At 46.9% G+C, this 22,222-nt stretch overlaps 2 protein-coding genes across 3 annotated transcripts in view; one reads left to right on the top strand and one right to left on the bottom strand.

Annotated features, from left to right (window-relative positions):
- Window positions 1–22,222, top strand: part of pla2g6 (phospholipase A2, group VI (cytosolic, calcium-independent)) — a 123,371-nt gene that overhangs the window by 8,875 nt on the left and 92,274 nt on the right. The gene's annotated exons all lie outside the window — the stretch shown is intronic.
- The window catches only part of LOC137305371 (transcription factor MafK-like), a 41,354-nt gene continuing 28,600 nt past the window's right edge, over window positions 9,469–22,222 (bottom strand). The window contains exons 2-3 of the mRNA XM_067974208.1: window positions 13,512–13,581; window positions 9,469–10,092 (exon numbers count right to left, since the gene is read on the bottom strand). Coding sequence (XP_067830309.1) covers window positions 9,682–10,092; window positions 13,512–13,547 — 447 coding nt within the window. The 5' untranslated portion in view covers window positions 13,548–13,581 and the 3' untranslated portion in view covers window positions 9,469–9,681. The remainder of the gene's footprint in view (window positions 10,093–13,511; window positions 13,582–22,222) is intronic.

Raw genomic sequence — 22,222 nt, 5'->3', positions numbered from 1 at the left:
GAAATCATAAGGAAGGGGTGATCTGATCGAAGTTTATAAGATATTAAGGGGAACAGATAGGGTGGATAGAGAGAAACTATTTACACTGGTTGGGGATTCTAGGAGTAGGGGGCACAGTCTAAAAATTAGAGCCAGACCTTTCAGGAGCGAGATTAGAAAACATTTCTACACACAAAGGGTGGTAGAAGTTTGGAACTCTCTTCCGCAAACGGCAATTGATACTAGCTCAATTGTTAAATTTAAATCTGAGATAGATAGCTTTTTGGCAACCAAAGGTATGAAGGGATATGGGCCAAAGGCAGGTATATGGAGTTAGATCACAGATCAGCCATGATCTTATCAAATGGCGGAGCAGGCACGAGGGGCTGAATGGCCTACTCCTGTTCCTATGACTGATGATATTCCGTTGTTATGGGATACTATGTGAATGTTCAGCAGGTGCAATGATGCTGACAGGTGAATGATATTTGTCATTAATACTTCAGGTGTTGTGGTTGGGTTGCTGATATGGTAGTGTTCCTTCCTGTGACCTGGATGTAAATTACTTGTCCTAAAGGTCAGTGGGGGGAGGGCACTGTTGTCATGACATTGTGACTCTACGTTTCGTATTCGCAAAGCTGTGGTGTCATTAAAAACGCCAAACTGTTAAAAAATATCATGGAGGATACGGCATTGACAACAGTTAGATGTGATAATTGGCTCCATTTGTGAGACCAAGCATTAGAAATACTTGCTCCCTGAGATATTTATCATATCTCAATGCCTAATCTTGATACACTATTTATTTTACGATGCAAACTCTGTGCCTGTTACATTTTAAGAAAAAACAGCATGTGGTCAGAAACTTCATTCATCGGTCTTGAGCTGACTTGGCTTCATGGGAAGATATCTTAATGAAAACCTACTTGAGGCATCGCCAAGCAGTATAAAATAGTTCACACAGGAAACAGATGGCAGCTCAGGAGCTGAACACTCCACTCCTAACCGAGAGGTTGTGAACCCGAGTCTGGGAGGGGAGCGGAATTGGTTGGCAGGGAGCAGTCACCTGACTCCGTTTGGTGAGTTGTCAAAACTTCTCGGCTGACCGACCCAGATGAAGCATTTCACATAAGTGCAATTCTCCAACAGGACGGATTATCACCCCATTTTAGTCGCGGGGTAAGGGGGTCGGCCATTCAAGACTGAGACGAGGAGGAATTTCTTCACGCAGAGGGTTGTGAATCTTTGGAATTCTCTACCCCAGCGGGCTGTGGATGCTCAGTCATTGAATATATTCAAGGCTGAGATGGATAGATTTTTGGGACTCTAGGGGAATCAAGGGATATGGCAGGAAAGTCGAGTTGAGGTCAAAGATCAGCCATGATCTGACTGAATGGCGGAGCAGGCCCGAGGGACCTACTCCTGCTCCTATTTCTTATGGTCTTATTTTAAGACAGGACACTTCAATTCCATATGGCCGTCGGCCATCGGAGAACAGACAATTCCTTATGGCCAACTGTCAAAATCCCAACTGAGGAGAGGCATTGACGGAAGTTATGGAGAAGCCCGTGGCTTAGATTATATCGGCTACAGTACGGTGTGAGGGCAGCCAAAGAAGATGACGACATGTATCATAAATAGCCAGCAAGCTAATCTATAGTGATACTAAATGTTAAAATATTGTCACAATAAGGATGCCCATTACTAAGCTAAGGGTGTCACAAACGAATCCCTCATTTGCACTGGCTGTTCCACCCGTAATGCCACAATGATGAGGCATTCTGGTCCTCTCCTTCTCTGCAAGGATGGAGGTTTGCCAAATAGGACAATCAATTCATGAGTTTAAGAACAACACAACATTTCTTCCTCACGGGGGAAGGAGAGGAAATCTCGATTTCTCCCAGCTCCTGAAAGCAGCCGTTAAGAATGCCCATTCTCAATGGTTTTCCATTGACAATTTGTCAACAACCAAGGTTTTGATTTAGGTGAGACTGATCAAACATTGAATATCCATATTGGTGAAATATTGCAGCTATTATCAGCTTCAGTTATGGACATACACATCAACAGGTAGAGAGACAGAGAGGGGCATTGCACAAACCCAACTGTTAACTCCAATCACCGTGTGAAAAATCAAGACTCATTGTACTGCCTTGAACTCTAATTTTTTTCCAGGAGCTCAAAACTATGGAACTCCTTACCTCCCTCAATTTTCCCTCTTACAATCCACATACTTTTAAAACCCAACCTAACCACTTCTCGTTCTATCTGGTCTCCAACTTTTTCCAATCTTGTTGTCCTGCACTATAGCCTTTCACCTTGTTTACTGAATTTTAAAATACCCCTCGTGTACAACCACCCATTATCCAAATCTCCCAGGCCACTTTATTTCTTCCCTCATCAACCAGCCTATCATAACTCACACGCCCACTTACCAGCAACCTCTGATAAGCACACATACGATTCTGGCCACAATGACAGAATTCCAATGTACCAAAACTTCCTGCTGAATTCCAAATGTATACAACGTCTGAGCCAGGCATAACACTTCGATGTATAATCGCGATCCAAAGATAATATTTTGCCCAGTTCATCGTGTTTTCAGGTTTCATTACATCTATCCTAAATCCACTACCAAATGTCAACTGAAAATCAGATCTTAGAGTTTGCCTTTCATTGTTTTTAATACTGTTCTGTGTTGTTTTAATGACTTCAATGTTCAGAGGCACAAAAATTACCAAATCCCTTTTGACCTTTACGCAGTGCAGCAAGAATTGACCTTGGTAGCCAGGTCATGAGCACGTTCTGTTTGAATGCATTTTTCAGGCCAGAATTTCCTTTTGGTTTTATTAAATGGCATTGTGTGTGTGGGGGGGTGGTGTGGATAGAGGTGCTCATGCTAGATTGAGAGTCTTTCACCACTCTTTCCACCCAACGTGCCAGATCAGGTACGACATGAGTTCATTGCAGCATAACACTTCCTCAACTAATAAATCAAATAAGGAATTTCAGAGAAACTTCTTTACCCAGGGAGTGGTGAGAATGTGGAACTCGCTACCACATGGAGTAGTTGAGGCAAATAGCACAGATGCATTTAAGGGGAAGCGAGATAATTACATGAGGGAGAAAGGAATAGAAGGTTATGCTGATAGGGTTAGATGGAGTAAATAGAGTGGGAGGAGGCTTGTGTGGAGCATAAACACCAGCATGGACCAGTTGGGCCGAATGGCCCGTTTTTGTGCTGTAAATTCTATGTAATACCCTGCCTGAAAAATTTGCTTAGATATCTCAACTCGAAAACCGCCTACACGCGAGTGTGACATTTCCAGTTCCCACACCTTGCTATCCTGGAGTCTTCTCCCAGTGAGATTGCCAATTTTGTGTTGTGTCATGGTCAACTTTGGGCTGTGGATTTGCCACCTCTTCCCCCTCCTTGTGAACTGGACTGACGTTGCATCACATTCATTTCGTAAATAGACCATTGAAGCTGGCAAAGTGAAGAGATTTTCATCTGGGCGGGGATTTAAACCGACATCCCAAAGGTGAAAGGGTAGCATGCTGCCCCGGCAACATGGTTTGTTGCTTCCTCTCCTCAGTGTTGTGATATTCCACTGCAGCAATGTGATAATTGGGGTTAGTGAACTCTCCAATCTTGGCATTACTGAAACTAAACATTCATTCTTATTATTGCCTGGGTTCAGGCCAGAAGCGTTTAATTTATTCCCTGTTGGATTTATTAGTGACTATCTTATATTAATGGTCCCTAGTTTAGGACTCCCCCACAAGTGGAAACATCTTCTCTACGTCTGCCCTATCAAAGCCCTTCATAATTTTAAAGACCTCTATCAGGTCACCCCTCGGCCTTCTCTTTTCTAGCGAAAAGAGCCCCAGCCTGTTCAGGCTTTCCTGATAGTTATCACCTCTCAGTTCTGGTAAATCTTTTTTTTGCACCTTCTCCAGGGCCTCTTGCTTCTTCCGACCTACACCCTCATCTCCTCCTTCACTCTGCAAGCCTCCAACTCTGAGCCCCTCACGCACATTCTGAGACCTCCAACATCAACAAGATTTGCCATCAAATACCAAACCTGCACATTACCATATGTCAACTTACACTATCCTGCTGTGAAATTCCTTCTGTGCAACTTATGCCTTTGAGAGGCATTTACTCCATGCAAAGTGCAAGGAGTACAGTGCCCCATCTGTCCATCTATGTACCTGTTGTATGGTATTTGAGATATATCAGTTCCAATATCTCAGCTGTATGGATACAATACACAATCTTGTGATTTCTGCAGCCTCCAAGTCCTGTGACCATATATTGAAACAGCATGGTTTCCAGGTGGGTTTTTTTGGAAGATTCCCAGGAGGGCAGTTGCTCCCCAAGTTGCAGTAACTCTCTCGCACACAGAATACAAGGACCCCAACCCAGAATACATGGACCCCAGAACAGAATACAAGGACCCCAACCCAGAATACATGGACCCCAGAACAGAATACAAGGACCCCAACCCAGAATACATGGACCCCAGAACAGAATACAAGGACCCCAGAACAGAATACATGGACCCCAGAACAGAATACAAGGACCCCAACCCAGAATACATGGACCCCAACCCAGAATACATGGACCCCAACCCAGAATACATGGACCCCAGAACAGAATACATGGACCCCAACCCAGAATACATGGACCCCAACCCAGAATACATGGACCCCAACCCAGAATACATGGACCCCAGAACAGAATACAAGGACCCTAGTTGCACTCAAGAGGGGCAACTCTTTTGTTGCAGTATGTTGAGGGCTTAATATTTTTGAAAGTGAGAATTCGTCAGAGTGTTCTAATTATCCAAATGAACTACAGTATCCTTCCTCCTGACTTGTCCTCAACAATGATGGTGATTCTTAAGGTAGGTTGGTAGGAGGCAGGGGGGGGGGGGTGGGAAAGAGAAGGGTGGGCTGGAAGGAGTCTGCACCACTCTCAAAATTCTCTTAGCAGCCAGCTCTCCAGAGCTGGAGAGACAGAAACATTTACTTTCTTCCCTCGGGTAAGATGTGGGGAAATGGGGGATGTTCACGTGTTATTTTTGTGTAAAAGCTCTCACTGGGGGAAGTGTAAAGTAACATCCCATGACTTGCTGCTAATTAGATGGAAACGAAGGGGTAAATTTCATCCTCGCTGCCTGGGCGGTCGGGTTGTAGAACAGGTGAACTTGCTGGGTGAAGGTGAAAGTTTACCCGTGGGTCTGTAATGAGTCCCCACCCCTTCAGTAAAACTGCTGTGCCCCATAATCTGTTGGGTCAAATATAGATGTGGAAAAATCTAGTGCAACACTGGCAGGGTCTTACAGCACAAGCTACACAAAGTCTGGTACAGGTTACAGGAGTATCTGCACGTCCGTCATACAGGAAATCTGCACCATTTTATACTCAGTCGACACAATAGACTACTGGATACCACCAAGACAGTTCATCCCACTCTAGATACAGGTGGCCATTCAAATAACTCAAGTTACCGAGAAGACTCCCTACGTTATAATGGCCTCGCTTTTAAAATGACTGAGTGTCTCTATCATATGCCTCATCCTCGATAGATTCTCAGTTGTAAGGAATTCCCCTGGCTGGGGGGGGGTCTAGAACGAGGGGTCACAGTCTCAGGATACGGGGTAGAACATTTAGGACTGAGATGAGGAGAAATTTCTTCACTCAGAGGGTGGTGAACCTGTGGAATTCTCTACCACAGAAGGCAGTGGAGGCCAAGTCACTGAATATATTTAAGAAGGAGATAGATAGATTTCTAGACACAAAAGGCATCAAGGGGTATGGGGAGAGAGCGGGAATATGGTATCGAGATAGAGGATCAGCCATGATCAGACTGAATGGCGGAGCAGGCTCGAAGGGCCGAATGGCCTACTCCTGCTCCTATTTTCTGTGCAAGACTGTCTCTGTTACGGACTCCACCTTCATAACACCACTTGCTTCTAACATAATTTCTGTTATCCGGTTACTGGACTTTAGTTGATGTGTAATGATATGGGTGTTTGTTTTATTGTCTACGTTGTGGATAGCTGGGAGTGTTCCAAGTGAGGTATCATCAGACTGACCCTAGTGTCAAATTTGGGGGACTCCATCTTCAATGTGTGATTACATTCCCGACTGTGATGTCGTCATCAGGGAATTCTTTCTGCAGCACAATTTATGAACTAGCTGGGTCAGGAGTGCTGTTGTCAGGGGTGGGGGAGTGTATTTATCCTTGAGGCACAGCTGATTGCAGCAGACCGATAGGAGGGGTGCAAGTGTGATCTTTCGTCCAGTGTCTAACAACGTTACTGTCCAAACGTCTCACAGCAGTTTTACAACATTGGGGGAGGGAAACAAAATGGCTCTTTCTTTTTGGATCTGGTTTCTGGCAGTTACACACTTTCCATCTTAATATGCTGTCCCCTAACATATACATAGCTACACTTTATGATGATAAGACAAACCAGCCCATTGAGATCTCTATGGATACATCAAAGCTGTTCCTGAACTGGTGTACTAAGATCCCTGTTTCGTTGGGTTCCTGCTGTTCACCAAATTTCCCTCTATCCAGCTGACCCAGCTAGGATTAACAAATACCCTCCCCTCCTCTCCACTTACCCTAAGATACTCAATATCAGCTAAGATTGGGTTGGACCATGGATCTCTGAGTTCAAAACCCAACATTTGAGGAGACAACCCATATCAAAAGGCTCTTTAAAAAAAAGATTGACCACCGTGGAACAAAGGAACTTTAACCGTAGCAATTAAATATTCTTCGTTAATATAAATTACATATGGTACAACTGTCATATAAAAATCGGCACAACAAAATCTCCTTGATAACAGGAACACTGATAAACCGTGGCATGGCAAGCTCTGACCTCACGGGGGGTCGGACACTTATGGTTAACTGATCTCCTCAACCATTGGAGACGATTTGTGGTAGTAAAGTAAGGTGGTCATTAAAATAATCGCACATTCACCAAGGGCGGAGGTGTAACCGAGCGTCGGGGCCAGCATAGAAGGTGTTTCTCCAAAAATGGGTGGGGGACCTCTCTTGGCCGGCCGACAAGCTTGCTATTACTCCAAAATAGTTACTCCGCCTTTGTCTCACCCCCAAGTCCAAAGTTTAAGCTAATCGTTAGTCTTGGTCCCTAGTTATCTCAGTGGATCTCTGGTTCATAATTTTCCTCTCTACTGCCTCCCCATCTGCTGTTAATCAGATTTTGGGAGCCCAGCGTCCATGACTGGTGGCACCCCATGAGCACCGGAATCTTTAAATCGCAGCACACCGCTACGAAAGGGCCCTCATATAGGGTGAAACTGCCCTATTACTTGGTACTTATAGCAACTTTCTCCTCCCCCTCACCTCAAAGTATTTCTCTTGCTGGGGTATAGGTCCAGAATTGCTCAGTGACTTGGCCATTATTCAAATCTCAGTCTGGACAGTGAGTGAGAGGGCGACTGACAAAGGCCTAATCCTTTCCTCGGCTAAGATCCATTACCTGCAGTTTCCAGCCTAAGTCATCAGAAGTTGGAAGGCTTGAAACCCAGTGTAACACCATCTTGGCCAAGAAACAGTAACTCAGCACTGACCGGGGATTGAACCCAGGTCTCCCTAATCTACATGGCTCAATATTGCTACCATGTAAGTGTATTTACCCACTGAGCTATAGGGGAAGTTCCTTTTCCTTTGGGGGAAAAATACTAATTTATACCTAATTTTGCTCGGGCAGGCGGAATTCCTCCAATCATTTTCAGCCTGAACTCGGTGCCCACCCCCCCAGTGTTACGCTAAGTGATTGTGAACTATGCGTCAACAGCACCAGCTAAATTTTGTCGCAGAATACCTAGCTGATAGAACCACGCAACCAGGACCTCCTGTGAGGCTTACGTTCCCCCTAATTTATCATTTTATAACAAAGACAGTCCCCAAATTAACATCTCCATTGAGGGAAGGACAAACAAGCTATGGGTCAGTGGAATCCACAGAAGATAGTTCACTGGTGATGACAGACCACTAGCATTGCGGATTCTTTATGCTCTGACTTCACCCAATGGATTATTTTTGTGGCCCACTTCGTTCTATTCACACGCGTGTAAACCATTGTTGCTATTCTCTTATCACACCAACTGGGCGCAAGTGTCTGCAACTCCCTCTAAGCAGGCCACACGATTGCAAACTCCCCCTCCCCCTCCTCCTCCCACCCCCCCCCCCAACAAAACTACAGTGGTGGTCTTGGCAACAAAGTGGCTTATGTATTATTTTGAAGTGAATTTTTCCTACAAAATGATTCATATTTGCTTCTTTCTGAGGAGAACGTGAGAGCATCCCGGGGCTTTGTCACTTGCATTCGTTGCCTCTGCTTGTAGCTGGCACAAACCAAAGGGCCCACGCGTCAAAATCCACTGGATTTGGCAATTTTCTCACAGATTTATCATAAATCACGGCTTCTTGGCATCGATTCCCAAGTTGGAACTGCGAACGAGCTGAGGAGACGCGGTCCGTTTTCTTACAGCGTTCTACTCAGCAATCCTGGGTGAAGTCCAACTGAAGCCTTTACCACTGGTCTCACTCTCTGAAGAATTGACGGTGTCACCTCCCGTCACAAATACTCTTGTACAAGGAGCAGACACAATTACCTATTTTTCTCGCTCTCTCTTTTACACATAACTCCATAAATTGAGTCCATTAATTAAGACAAAAAAAAAGGTATTGTACGAGAAAACGATTATGACAAGACATTCAGCGGCACGAAGTGTCAGCAACAGGACCCCTCCCGTCCTCAGTTATGCCATTATCTGCCCAGCAGGCAGGCAATGGCCTGCTCGTCGAACAAAAAAAATACCTGGACCTGCTGCTGTAATTCCAAAACGAGAACGTTAAAAAAAAAAGAGACAATTACAAGCACAAGTGACTTTTCAGCTCATTAACTTACATTTCAGGCTCGGTTGCCCGTTGATGAGCCATTGTCGTCAGGGATTCGTGGCTTGCAAGCCAGATATAGAAAGAGTGATCAGTTCTGAAAGGCAAAGGGCAAGGTGGTTTTCTGGAGACCACAACAGGAGGTGCTGGAAATTCACAGTAGTTCAGGCAGTAACAGTGAAAAGAAATGCAAGGTTCGCATTTGAGGGCGCAGTGCTTCAGGCGAAGGGGTACACACAGAAGCTTCCCTCTGCCTGATCTGCTGTGTATTTCCCGCATTTTCCCCTTTTTTTGTTTGCACCAGTTTTCTGGATGGTCCCAAGTCAGAACACGCTGGGGTTGAGGGAGGGAACCTGGAAGGGGCCTCGCGAGAACGGCTGGCTGAAGAGCTTTTTTGCGGTTTGCGAACAGCGTGTGCAGTTCAGCCAGGGGATTCGGTCCAGGTACAGAAAGGTTCCCACTGCACTCCGAATGTACGACCCACTTTCAGTATCGGCTCTTCTCTCCCCTCCTCCCGCGGCCCCCCCTCGCCCAACCCCCCAACAAACACTTTCCACCTTGGATCAATCTGTCTGTAAAAGATTTCCTGCGAAGACAGCAGTGAGTCTGTCCAGAGAAATGTTTTTTTGCTGCTTAAACAGTGACTTGGATGCCATCTGAACGCAGGAATTCTTACCTTGCAAGCCAGAAATTCCCACGGACAAGTGGCCTTTTTTTTTGCGCTAAAATGCCTCTAGCTAGAAAGAAGCTGGATGCTAGTGCGAGGAATAATCAGACGACTTCACAATCGTGATCACGCTCGTCGTGTTAACCTTCGAGGACGTGATGGGCCCACACGCCACCGTCCGGGCGAAGCTCTGAAGGGCCTCGTACTTGGAGCGCAGGGCGTCCAGCTCCATTTTCATGTTTGCGTTCTCCGCCGCGAGCTTCTCCACTTCCTGCTCCAGCTCGGCCTTCTGCCGCTCCAGCTCCTCCTTCTGCGTCACGCGCTTCACCCGACAGCTGGCCGCGTAGCCCCGGTTCTTCAGCGTCCGCCGGCGCTGCTTCAGGTTTAGGATCTCGTCTTTGGAGAGGCCGCGGAGGTGGTGGTTCAGCTCTCGTACCGACATCGACACCAGCTCCTGGTCCATGAGCACAGGGGAGTTTTCACCCGACTCTCTCTTAATCTGCAAGACAAAACAGTAACGATCGGCAATGCAGCGAGAAAAAAAAGCTCTGCAGGACAACCTCCTTATTGCAAACCCTGCCTCGTTCTAAATGACTTCCTCCTTGTGACAGCTCAGTGGGTAGCACTCTCGCCTCTGATTCACAAAAGTTATGGGTTCAAATCACACTCCAGAGACTTAAGCCCAAAAATCTAAGCTGACACTCCAGTGCAGTACTGAGGGAGGTGCCGTCTTTTGGATGAGACATTAAACCGAGGCCCCGTCTGCCCTCTCGGGTGGACGTAAAAGATCCCACAGTGTTATTTCAAAGAAGAGCGGGGGAGTTCTCCCCCAGTGTCCTGGTCAATATTTATCCCTCAACCAACACCTAAAAACTGATTATATGGTCATTTTTTTTTATTCGTTCATGGGATGTGGGCGTCGCTGGCGAGGCCGGCATTTATTGCCCATCCCTAATTGCCCTTGAGAAGGTGGTGGTGAGCCGCCGCCTTGAACCGCTGCAGTCAGTGTGGTGAAGGTTCTCCCACAGTGCTGTTAGGAAGGGAGTTCCAGGATTTTGACTCAGCGACGATGAAGGAACGGCGATATATTTCCAAGTCGGGATGGTGTGTGACTTGGAGGGGAACGTGCAGGTGGTGTCGTTCCCATGTGCCTGCTGCTCCTGTCCTTCTAGGTGGTAGAGGTCGCGGGTTTGGGAGGTGCTGTCGAAGAATCCTTGGCGAGTTGCTGCAGTGCATCCTGTGGATGGTACACACTGCAGCCACAGTGCGCCGGTGGTGAAGGGTGTGAATGTTTAGGGTGGTGGATGGGGTGCCAATTATCTGGTCATTATCACATTGCTGTTTGTGGGAGCTTGCTGTGCGCAAATTGGCTGCCACGTTTCCAATATTACAACAGTGACTACAGTTCAAAAGTACTTAATTGGCTGTAAAGCACCCTGAGGTTGTGAAAGGCGCTATATAAATGCAAGTTCTTTCTTTCTACTTTCCCCTGAAGCAACATTTTCAATTTTTTCTCTCTTTCTCTCCTGTTGCTGAGGGTACGGTTGCCTGTTGCTGGGGCAACGGTTCCATGGGCACTAGCAGCTCCCCCGTGCCTCCCATTATCCCATCTGAGTGGCCCTTCTTCACATGTGAGTCTTGACAGTGAGTGTCAGACGAGTCTGATCTCATCTTCTGCTGATTTCCAAAGCAAATGCTATCCACTCATTCCTTGCTGGAACGTGCAATCAGTATCCAAAGCCCTGGCTGATTTCTTTTCCCCCCCTCCCTAGCCCAGGAATGCAGAAGCTCAACTCAATGGCTGCACCAACTGAATTTAGCTGACTACGTACAGATTGGGAATCGAGCTGGAGTTTCCTGGCCTGTGAAGCTCAGTACCACATCAGTTGGTCAATTTACCCGGTGAGCCACCATGGAAATTCATGAGCAGATATTCTAAGAGTGGCTAGCCAGCTCTGAATCTCAAACTTTACGGAGGGAAGGCTCCTGATAAGAATTCCTTTATTAATTACTAGAATTGTACCAGGGATGAGCGACTACAGTTACTTGGAGATACTAGCGAAAGTTAGGGGGAGATTTAACAGAGATGATCAAAATTATGATGGGTTTTGATTGAGTAAATAAAGAGGGTCGGTAACCAGAGGATACAGATTTAAGATAATTGGCAAAAGAACCAGGGGGGAGATGAGGAGAATTTTTCTTTATGCAGCAAGTTGTTATGATCTGGAATGCGCTGCCTGAAAGGGCGGTGGAAACAGATTCAATAGTAACTTTCAAAAGGGAAATGGATAAATACTTGAAAAGGAAAAAATATGCAGGGCTATGGGGAAAGAGCAGGGGAGTGGGACTAATTAGATAGCTCTTACAAAGAGCTGGCACAGGCATGATGGGCTGAATGGCCTCCTTCTATGCTATATGATTCTATGAATCTACGAATCCCCAAAGAACAATAATAAATCATGAAAGGAGAAAAGGCTATTTGATCCATCCTGCCCACTCCCTAAACAGAGCCTGTACAATATATCCTATCATAAATTCTACGTAAAAATTCTGCATAAATATGCCCTGCTCTCCAAGGATTCATCTATCCTTACATCTCCACTGGCTAACCCTGGTCTGCTGCTCTCCATATGAGGCACCCCCCCCCCTTCCATTCTATTGAGGTCCAATGGACCAAACCCCTTTGCATTCATTCCCAATATAACGAATCCCAATGGATCAACCCAATTCCCATTATACAGAATGCCAATGGATCCAACCATTTCTCACTTTTTAAAATTTGTTCTTGGGATATGGGTAACAGAGGAAAGGCAGTATTTATTGTCCATCGCTGGTTGGCCTGAAGGCATTAAGAGCCAACCATGTAGTCACATGTAGGCCTGACTGACTAGAGGGTGACGGGTTTGTTCCCTGAAGGACGTTAATGAACCAGTTTTTCCAATCTGGCTGCTTTCACGGTCATGTTTTCAGGTGCTAGCCCATAAATGACCAGGTTTATTGAATTCAGTTTCACAACTTGCCCTGATGGGATTTGAACTCATGACCTCTGGGTTCCTAGTCCAAAAAAAAAGTCTAGCTTGAATGCTCAGCTGCCTGATTAACAGCCAGATTACACCTGGGTGCAGCAAGACATTTTACGCTTCAAATCACTCTGTGCAAAATCTTTCGATGCGTGTTGTCAGATATTTTTCATTATACCGAGTTACTGAATGAGGCGGTGAACTGGGTGGTGTTACAAAGATCGACGAAAGTGGCTTGTTTTCATACATGGTTTACAGCACCTCAGCTGAGCAAAACATTCCCAGCCCAGGGAGCTGTTTGGGCTGATCTTCAGCATTCGCCATGACGGAGGCCTGGACGCAGATCAGTCTGCTCACCTTGTCCGTCAGGGAATGGCACATGGCAGAGGAGATGTAGAGGAAGCCTAGACAGTGGAGGAAAACTTAAAACGCAAAAATACTGGGTTGCAATGTGTTGGGAGGGGAATATTCACCATGGCTCTTGGTATAGTCTGGTTTCAGCTCAGCGTGTTAGCAGACTGGTACTGGACTGCAGGGGCTATGAGGCAACATTACATGTTAACGTTAGAGAGCAGAAGGATCATAGGTTCTGTCCTCACTCTGTGCAGTTCCCAATCTGAGCTTCATTGAGGGAATGCGCAGAGGCTGTTGCATCTACCTGCAAGGATGAGGCAAGATTGATAACCAGTGCCTCCTCATGGCAGAGGGAAGGCAGTATTTATTGTCCATCGCTGGTTGCTCCTCAAGGAGCATCGGCACTGATCTGGAAGCAGCTATTCCACCTTCTCAGCAGCAGGGCACAATGGTCAAATGGTTTTGAGTAACCAGGGGGTCACTTATCATGAGAAATTACCTGAAATTTAAAAAGCCCACTGAACCTTGAAGTGTCTGCTCTTACCTTCAGTGCTTTGCTTGCTCTGTTGGTGGTCATCATATCCAGTGTGAAGAAATTGGCCAGAACAGGGACCCTGGATCAATGATAGAGAATAGGTTAGCCATTCACTCCCTCTTGGCAATGCTGCTAAAGTTATTCCCTACCCCTTGACAAAGATGCCAATTGCTGTAATTATTCCTACCCCACATCTTTTATAGCTCCCACTTTTGGCAATCCTCACCACCTCGCATCCTGGTTTGGGAAGATCTGGAGACTTGTCCACTCCCATGGTCAATGCTAATGTGATTTACATGCAAGGTGTGTCTCTTGATTACTCCCCGCCCCAGTCACAGATGAGACACTCCACCACTGTAAAGGTGCAGAGCAGTTGTGACCAGCAAAACCCACCCATAATCCAGCCTGAATGTTGAGGTCACCCAATAAATAAGAGTCCAGGGTCCAGAAGTCTGGTCCCCAGACCTTGTCCCAAGTCAGGATCATTTGCATGGGAGGGGGAGCACCAATGCCATTTGTGGTCCTACCTAGGCACTCGTCCCAGTGAAGGGGGCAGGGGTTTCTGAGCAGCACTTTGCCACAATGTTAAAGGCCCAGGTCTGTGACCGATTGCCGTTTGCTTCAGTTACGGGTCCCACTTCTGCCAAGGTTTGGTCCTGGCACGCAAGTCATGCTGGAGTACTTAGAGCTGAGGGCACTGGAGGTGGGATTTCTGACCGATTGCATCGTTCCGTCAGTCCGACCCTCTTCTGATGACCCCCGCCCAAAGGGAAGTGATGCAAGAAGCACCCACCGCCAATTCTGCAGTGAAAAAGGGGCGGAGAGCCAGCTGAATTGGCTCCTGCCCCAAACTCTGGTCTGCCCACCTGCCGCTGTGCCCACCATCAGCCCAGGATCAGGAATTTTGGCCTTAAGAGTCCAATGTTTTGCCAATAGACCCTTGCGTTTCACGGCTGCGCTCCTAGATGCCATTATGTAACCGATCCCAGGCAATGCGCTGCTCTTAGGTCAAGATGGACAATATCCATTGTCACAATCAGATGACACGGCGCTACTTCCATTTTGATGCTGACTGCGTGACAATTTGGCCACACTCCAACAATCTGTAATATCTTACGCTGCTGCAGACTTGAAACCATTAGAATTCAGCACTTACAGAGCAAGGGCAACTGTCTGGTGGTGTCGATGACATTCTTCCTGTGAAGGTGTCACAGCCGCGCCTGATCCTGCCCACGTCAACATCTAGACAAATGCACTTTCGAGCAGGTGGTCACTGGATAGTAATCAGGAGCAGGAACCCTGGCTAATTTTGTTTCTCCCCCCAAGACTCTTCCTAGCTTGGGATGCTGAGACCAATTGTAAAGCCCCAATTGCTGCTCCAGCTGAGATCAAACTGACTCGGCACGGATTGGGGGTCAATCATGGGGCCTTCCTGGTTTGTTACACAGTCAACAATGATCTACAATTGTCCCGGAATGAGTTACACCGCTGTTGTAAAAAAAAACAACCTGTGCTTGTCAGTGACCTGCAGAGGGAGTTACACACGGTCTTCCTGGGTCTGCTCATTGGCATCCCATTGGTGCAGTAAAACGGATGTAAACAGCTCATCTGCCTGAAAACTTCTGTGCAGCCTTTAAAAACTGTTGAGCCTTCACTCTTCAGCAGCAGGGGACAATCAGATAAAGGAGCAACAGTACTTGGAACTTTCATTTACAAAAGTAACATGGTAAAAGTTTCAGGCAGGAAAAGATGTTTGGTCCATCTGCCCCACCTCTCCACCGCAGTATTCCCTTGGTGCAAGTGCCAGCTCAGCGGCTGGATCGTGGGAAGGCTCAAAAAGCATGAGGAAACTCCGGGGAAACGTTTTAAAGGCGGAAAATCGGGCAGAAAGTCTTCCACCCAAATTTGAAGAAATTCCTTCCGCCATGGGAAGATTGGGTTTGTTTTCCTTGGAGCAGAGGAGGCTGAGGGGGGACATGATTGAGGTGTACAAAATTATGAGGGGCACAGATAGGATGGATACTAAGGAGCTTTTTCCCTTCGTTGAGGGTTCTATAACAAGGGGGCATAGATTCAAGGTAAAAGGCGGGAGGTTTAGAGGGGATTTGAGAAAGAACTTTTTCACCCAGAGGGTGGTTGGAGTCTGGAACTCACTGCCTGAGAGGGTTGTGGAGGCAGGAACCCTCACAACATTCAAGAAGCATTTGGATGAGCACTTGAAATGCCATAGCATACAAGGCTACGGACCAAATGCTGGAATATGGGATTAGATTAGACAGGGCTTGATGGCCGGCGCGGACACGATGGGCCGAAGGGCCTCTATCCGTGCTGTATAACTCTATGACTCTATTCCAGCGCGATAAGTACACTGAAAATAGCAAGGAAATTCAGCCCTAATGTGTCTACCAACTGAGCTACCAGTTAATCCTGAGGGTTTACAGGCATTTCTAAAAGTGTTGTGACCAGCACTGCAACAGTGGTGTATTGCACAGCATTAAATAGACAAGTGTGTCAGGCTCACCTCTGCTCTGAGCACCCTATTGAGAGGTTCTGACACAGCATTCAGTTGAAAACAACACAAAACAAAATGTTCAGATTAATCAAAAACAGAAGGTGTCTTTAATCAGGAACAGAAGTTCATGTTTGCTTAACGTTTCCCGTGTAATGTTATCCACATCTTCAAAGATAACAAGCTTGAAGTTTTCGGAGACATAGGTCATTAAAAAAAACTAATACTTTGACTCCCTCAGGCATTCAGGCAACTTATGAATATAAAGAGTCCATCTCAGAGAGGAATAAAGAACTCCACCTGCACTGTGCCAGGGGTTAAGGATATGCCTTGTCTCTCAATCCAAAGACCATGGCCGCTAAATTGGGCCGCATAGTGCTTGTTGTTTCGGGGCTACACGGCCTCTCCAACATCCAAGATGGCATCTTGGCTGCGCACGCACATTTCCAGCGTGACGTGCGCTGGACGCCATCTTGGTATAGGAGTTAGCGCATGTGCAAATACCGAACGCCAGAAGCATGTAAAGTAAGGCGAAAATGGATACAATCAGTGTGCAACGCTGATTTAAAGTCACAAGTCCCAAAATGGTGTCTAACGCTCAACTCAACACACAGTCCTATCGCTGACCATCTGAACGTGTCTTAGAGTGCCTGGAGGACCCCCACCAGCGCTATTTAAAGGGACCATGCAGGATTTACAGGTTAGTGGCTGGATTATTGCTTCTGGCTGCTGAGACATTTGTTTTTGGAGGTCTCCTATACTTGAATACTAGGACTAGGGGACATAGCCTAACATTTAGAGCCAGGACGTGCAAGAGTGGTTAGGAAACGCTTCTACACGCAAAGGGTGGGAGAAGTTTGGAACGCTCTTCTGCAAACAGCAGTTGATGCTAGCTCACTTGTGAATTCTAAATCTGAAATTGATAGAGTTCTGTGAACCAAGGGTATTAAGGGCTATGGGGCTAAGGCGGGTATATGGAGTTAGGTCACAGGTCCACCATGATCTCAATGAATGGCGGAACAGGCTCGAGGGGCTAAATGCCACTGCCACTTGCTGCCTCCTGATATGCGCCACCTTTTCCTGCAAGAAAGCGGAATGTGTGTCTGGGTGATGTGCCTGTCATGGTTGAATAGTGCGTGTGGCCTGTGAGTTGTGGGAGGGCGGCTTGCAACAGTGACAATGTGTAAGGGTGAGAGGAAGCATCTGATTGGAAGAGTTGAGTACTGATGGAAAGAGTTTGTTGGTATGTGGGTGATGGGGTGTAGTGTGTGGAGCAGTGGATGTGGCTAGTGGTGCAGTTGGTAGGAGACAACACTTGACAGTTGACCTCACTCACCTTGACCACTCATGTCAAAGCATTGAACTTCTTCCTGCACTGCATCCATGTTCATGATGCTGTGCGCCTGGCATTGACTTTGTCCCCCGCTGCCTCCCACTGCCTTTTTGTATGTGTCTGGAGGGCCTCTTGCCCTCCCACCCCACCCCCGTGGATATAGGATGTCCCTCCTTCTGTTCACCTCTTTCATCAAGGCCTCTAGTGCATCAGCAGAGAACCTTGGTGCACGGACTCTCGCAGGCAGATTGATGAGGTCTGGCATACAGATTGGAGGACGTGGGATTTAGTAGTGTGCAACCTTTATTCAATGTTTTAACATACGTTTGTAAACACAGGGACGGGAGCTGCATCTGTGTTTTGCATGTGCGATGTCTGATCTCCATTCGAACTCCGTGCAGACAGCAGAGTGTTATTTTCAGCAAGTAACAGGTACCAGCTACCTTTAAGAGATTTTTAAGAAACAGCCTGCCTTTAAGAGATCGGGGCTCCCCCTGTTGGTGGAATGTGCGAATTGCAATGAATCCTCGTGTCAACGCTGGTTCGGAACGCTGCTTGCAGGTAAGTCCTCAGGCCTCACAAAAGTCTCATCCTACCTGTGCAGGGGCCATTGGGCGTGGGGCAATAGCGGATCGCGCTACCCCTGCCCAATAATAGGCCCTATCCAATTTTTTTTTCCCCCTCCTTAGTTCCTGTGTGTATATTAAAGTCATTCCGAGCTACTGGCAAAGACTGATTTCGCCCCCAATATGAATTAGGTCTGGAACTTTATAGTGAAGTAAAGTAACCAGATTGTCAAACTGTAAAACCAGGAGACAGACAATGTGCTAATAGAAACACACAGACCGACTGGTTCATGGAGACACCAGGACACACAGACACCTCCTGGCAAGGAGACTCCAAGCCAGAAGGATCTCCTCAAAAATCTTGCCTCATGGTTTGTTCGCTAATGATCCTGCCAGCTGCATGGGCCTCGTTCACCTTTGTTCCACTGTTTGTGGCCATTCTAATGGTGTGGTAAACTTAAGCTCATGCAAAACTCTGCTGCCTGTATCCGAACTCACACCACGTCCCGTTCACCCACCGCCCCGGTGCTCACTGACCTACGTTGGATCCCGGTCCAGGAACGTCTAGATTTTAAAATTCTTATCCTTGTTTTCAAATCACTCCACGGCCTCAACCCTCCCTATCTCTGTAACCTCCTCCAGCCCTACAACCCTCTGAGATCTCTACGCTCCTCCAATTCTTGCTTCATGCGCATCCCCGATATTAATCAGTCCACTATTGGCGGCCGTGCCTTCAGTCGCCTAGGCCCTAAACTCTGGAATTCCCTCCCCAAACCTCTCCGCCTCTCTCTCCTCCTTTAAAACGCTTCTTAAAACCTACCTTTTTGACCAAGCTTTTGGTCACCTGTCCTAATATCTCCTTATGTGGCTCGGTGTCAAATTCTGTTTGATAATCGCTCCTGTGAAGCGCCTTGGGACGTTTTACCACGTTAAAGGCGCTATACAAATGCAAGTTGTTGTTATTGTCGTCATGAGCTAGTGCTGAAGAAGGAAGCCTCGATCATGAAAGGCACGATATAAATACAATTCTTTCTTTTATATAGTCCAAACAAGCCGCTGTCCCTTTTCAATAGTCCAATTTCCCAGGTGCCACTCACCCGTTGTATGCCAACACCACACAGAATAGAAAATCTACCATCTTTGTATTTTTGCTAACTAGACTAAAATTAAGACTAAACCTCTTAGGAAGATTGCAACTAAATAAGAGGAGAACTCGAGTTAGATGAGACTAAACTAATTTGTAGGACTAATCGTCTCTGGTTAGCATTCCACAACTTTTGGAGCAGATGTTGGAGGTTGAAGCAGAAGGAGTGTCACTCTCCAGTTAAAGCCCAGTTTGCTGTTTCCCAACATTTCTTGTGGTCTTAAGTTGCGAGGAAAATAAAACCGCAATGACGACATTTTTTGAAGCATGGATTTGGAAACAATTCCTGAAAAGATTGGAACACAAATATGGAAAGCAAAAACTACATTTTTGATAAATGTCACCCCCCACTCCAACCAACCCCAAAAAACTAAAACCTATGACTCAAATTTCAGCAACAACTTGCCTTTAGCATCAAAAAAAACATTTCAAGGCACTTCACAGAGATGTAATCGGGAAAAAAATGGACATTGAGCAAGAGAAATATTAAGAGGTATGACCAAATGCTTGGTCAAAGGGGTGGGTTTTAAGGAGGGACTTATGGGAGATGGAGGGGTTTATAGAGGGATTCTAGAGCATGGGGCCTAGGTGGCTGAAGGCATGGCCATCAATAATGGAGTGATGGGGGATTGATCTACAAGAAGCCAGTCAGAAGAACAGAGTTTGGGGGAAGGATTGCAAAGATGGGAGGGGGGAAAGGGGGAGGGGGGTGTGGAAGAGAAAGGATTTAAACATGAGGATGCGAATTTTGAATTTGAGGTTCTGGAGACCAGGAGCCCAATGTAGGTCAAAGCAGGTTCCTGACATTTATTCTAGGTTTTGTCCCCTCCTCATGCTGGGATATGAGGGAAAGTTCTAGAATTCAGTGCTCCTGGTAGCAAAGCTGTCATCAAAAGGGAGCAGGGACCTGGAAAGGGAAGCTGGACAAGTGTTAAAAGGAGACCAAGACCAAATGAGGAAAGCAAACCTTCCATCCCTCACTTTTCTCTCCATCTTTCTCCTCTTCTGTACTGAAGACGTTGACTCTTGCTGGGATACAGATCCCAGCAGCTCTCCGGTGTGAGCTCAGGATATTCAACAGATGGGGATGCACAACTGAGCCCCAATCCTGCCCTCCCTCAATATCCCCACACGCGGACTTTCTAGCAGAAGGCATGGCTGATTCTGTTTCCCCCTTTCTCTCGCCCAGGGGTGCTGATTCTACCAACCTTCCCACCAAGTGTAGTGCCCCTACCACTGGTCCTGCTGGGATCAGCTAACTCAGCACAGATCAGTGACCAGACCTGGGATCTGTGTAGATGACCACCACACCAACTGGTGGATTTACTCAACTTCCTTCTATAGTTTCGTATTCCTCTAAATCGGAGAATTCGCTGCCCGCTTCTTTTGGCTCTGTGTGTCAAGGTATCTCGGTGAAGAATTGTGGGTAAATGACATCAGTAGTAGCGAAGCCAAGTTAGTGGCGACCTCTCACCTCACCAGTAATGGAGACGGCCCAGATAAATGGTATTGTGGCACCTTAAGCTGTGTATGCTGTGGAAGTCTTCAGGCATGGCGGTGCTATGGCGATCTGCTGTAGTGGGGGAGATGGATGGGTTTAATTCCCCTGTTTCTCCAACCGGCAAGTTTGCCAGTTATGGTCAGCCTCTTGGGAGAAGATGCCAAGCTGAGGCTTTCCAATAAACACACACACGATCCCTAGACTGCTCCCTTTAACATGTCAGGCTGATGGGTCTCCGATTACGTTGTTTCCCGAGTTCAAACGGTCGCCACGTGTCCCTGCTTCCCATCAGCGACCGGTGGACATCCTGCCCCCCAGGAACAACTGAGGCCCAAACTTCCTGTGTGTCCGGAAATCCACAAGGCAGGGCCAGCAAACGATATCGTTCCAACTTAACTCGCGGAATGTGTCACGCAATGCAGAGGGAGCAACTGAGGCAGAGCGAGAGAGAGAAAAAAAGGAAAGACAGGCAAAGAAAGAGAGGAACGCAACAGTCGCACAGAGAAAGACGGTGAAGAAGAAGAAGAGAATCCCCTCCCCCGATAGAATTCTACCATGTCTACAATTAGAATTTCCAAGTAGTTTCTTTTTTATAATATCTAACAATACATAAAATACCCTCACACGAGAGGAAGGTACAAGGCTGAAATCTAGTAAAGAAGTTCAAAGAGGTCACAAGGAGGGCAAAGTTCAAGGGAATGTGATTAGATTTGAGCCACAGAGTCTCTCGTACGCCTCACCCTCATTGAGACGTGGGCGTTGGGAGATGAGCATGTTATGCGTCATGTGATGGTGACTGGCGACTGTGCTATTAACTTGACATAAAACACAACTTGTGAAAGCCAAAGTTCAACGGCCCTTATAGGAGAGAGAGCGCTTGAGAATTAATAAGGGCGAGGCTGCATTTGACACCTATGTTTTTGTTTATTTCTCTTGGTACTGTTCCACAGGTGCTGACTACCTCAGGTATGTCACGCAATTGAGGCTAGATGGTATCGACAGGCTATTGGACTATGTGGGGGCATCAGAGTCAAGCCCAAACACGCCCAAAGCCAACTTGATCCATTCTGGCAGGTTTATCCCAGCCCTAGCCCTGGGACACTGAGGTTAACTGTAGTTCTCAACTGCTGCTCTAGGTGAGGTTTATAACCTTGTACAAACTGAAGAGCTGGGACTATCCTGGTCTCTATAGTTGAGGTCCGTACTGGGTCGGGCACTGTAAAGTCAAGAGATGCGTGTCCCACAGTTCTTTATGCTTCTCTGTCTATTGGAAAGCATGTGGCCTCTGTTCGGGATCTTCTCCCAGGAGGCTGACCATAACCGGGAACCTTGGCGGATGGGGAGAAAAACATAAGAAATAGGAGCCAGGAGTAGGCCAATCGGCCCCTCGAGCCTGCTCCGCAAAGAGGAAGTAAACCCATCCGCCACCCCACCATAGCGCCGTGCGCCAAATCACCATGGCAACACCATGCCTGAAGACTTCTACAACATAGACACAATACCATGTATCTGGGCCATCTCCGTGACTGGTACCATCCGTCCCAGACGACCCACCCACAAGCCGAGTGCAGTTAAACCCACGCAATCTGAGTCACAAAGGGAACAGCTGCCACTCAATAAATGCAGGCCATAAAGCAATTTAGAAAACCAACCAACAGTCAAGGAAG

Source organism: Heptranchias perlo, chromosome 40 (genome assembly GCF_035084215.1).
Source record: "Heptranchias perlo isolate sHepPer1 chromosome 40, sHepPer1.hap1, whole genome shotgun sequence".
NCBI classification, from domain to species: domain Eukaryota; kingdom Metazoa; phylum Chordata; class Chondrichthyes; order Hexanchiformes; family Hexanchidae; genus Heptranchias; species Heptranchias perlo.
Note: the sequence above shows the minus strand (reverse complement) of the source record. Positions and strands in the feature narration are given on the sequence as shown.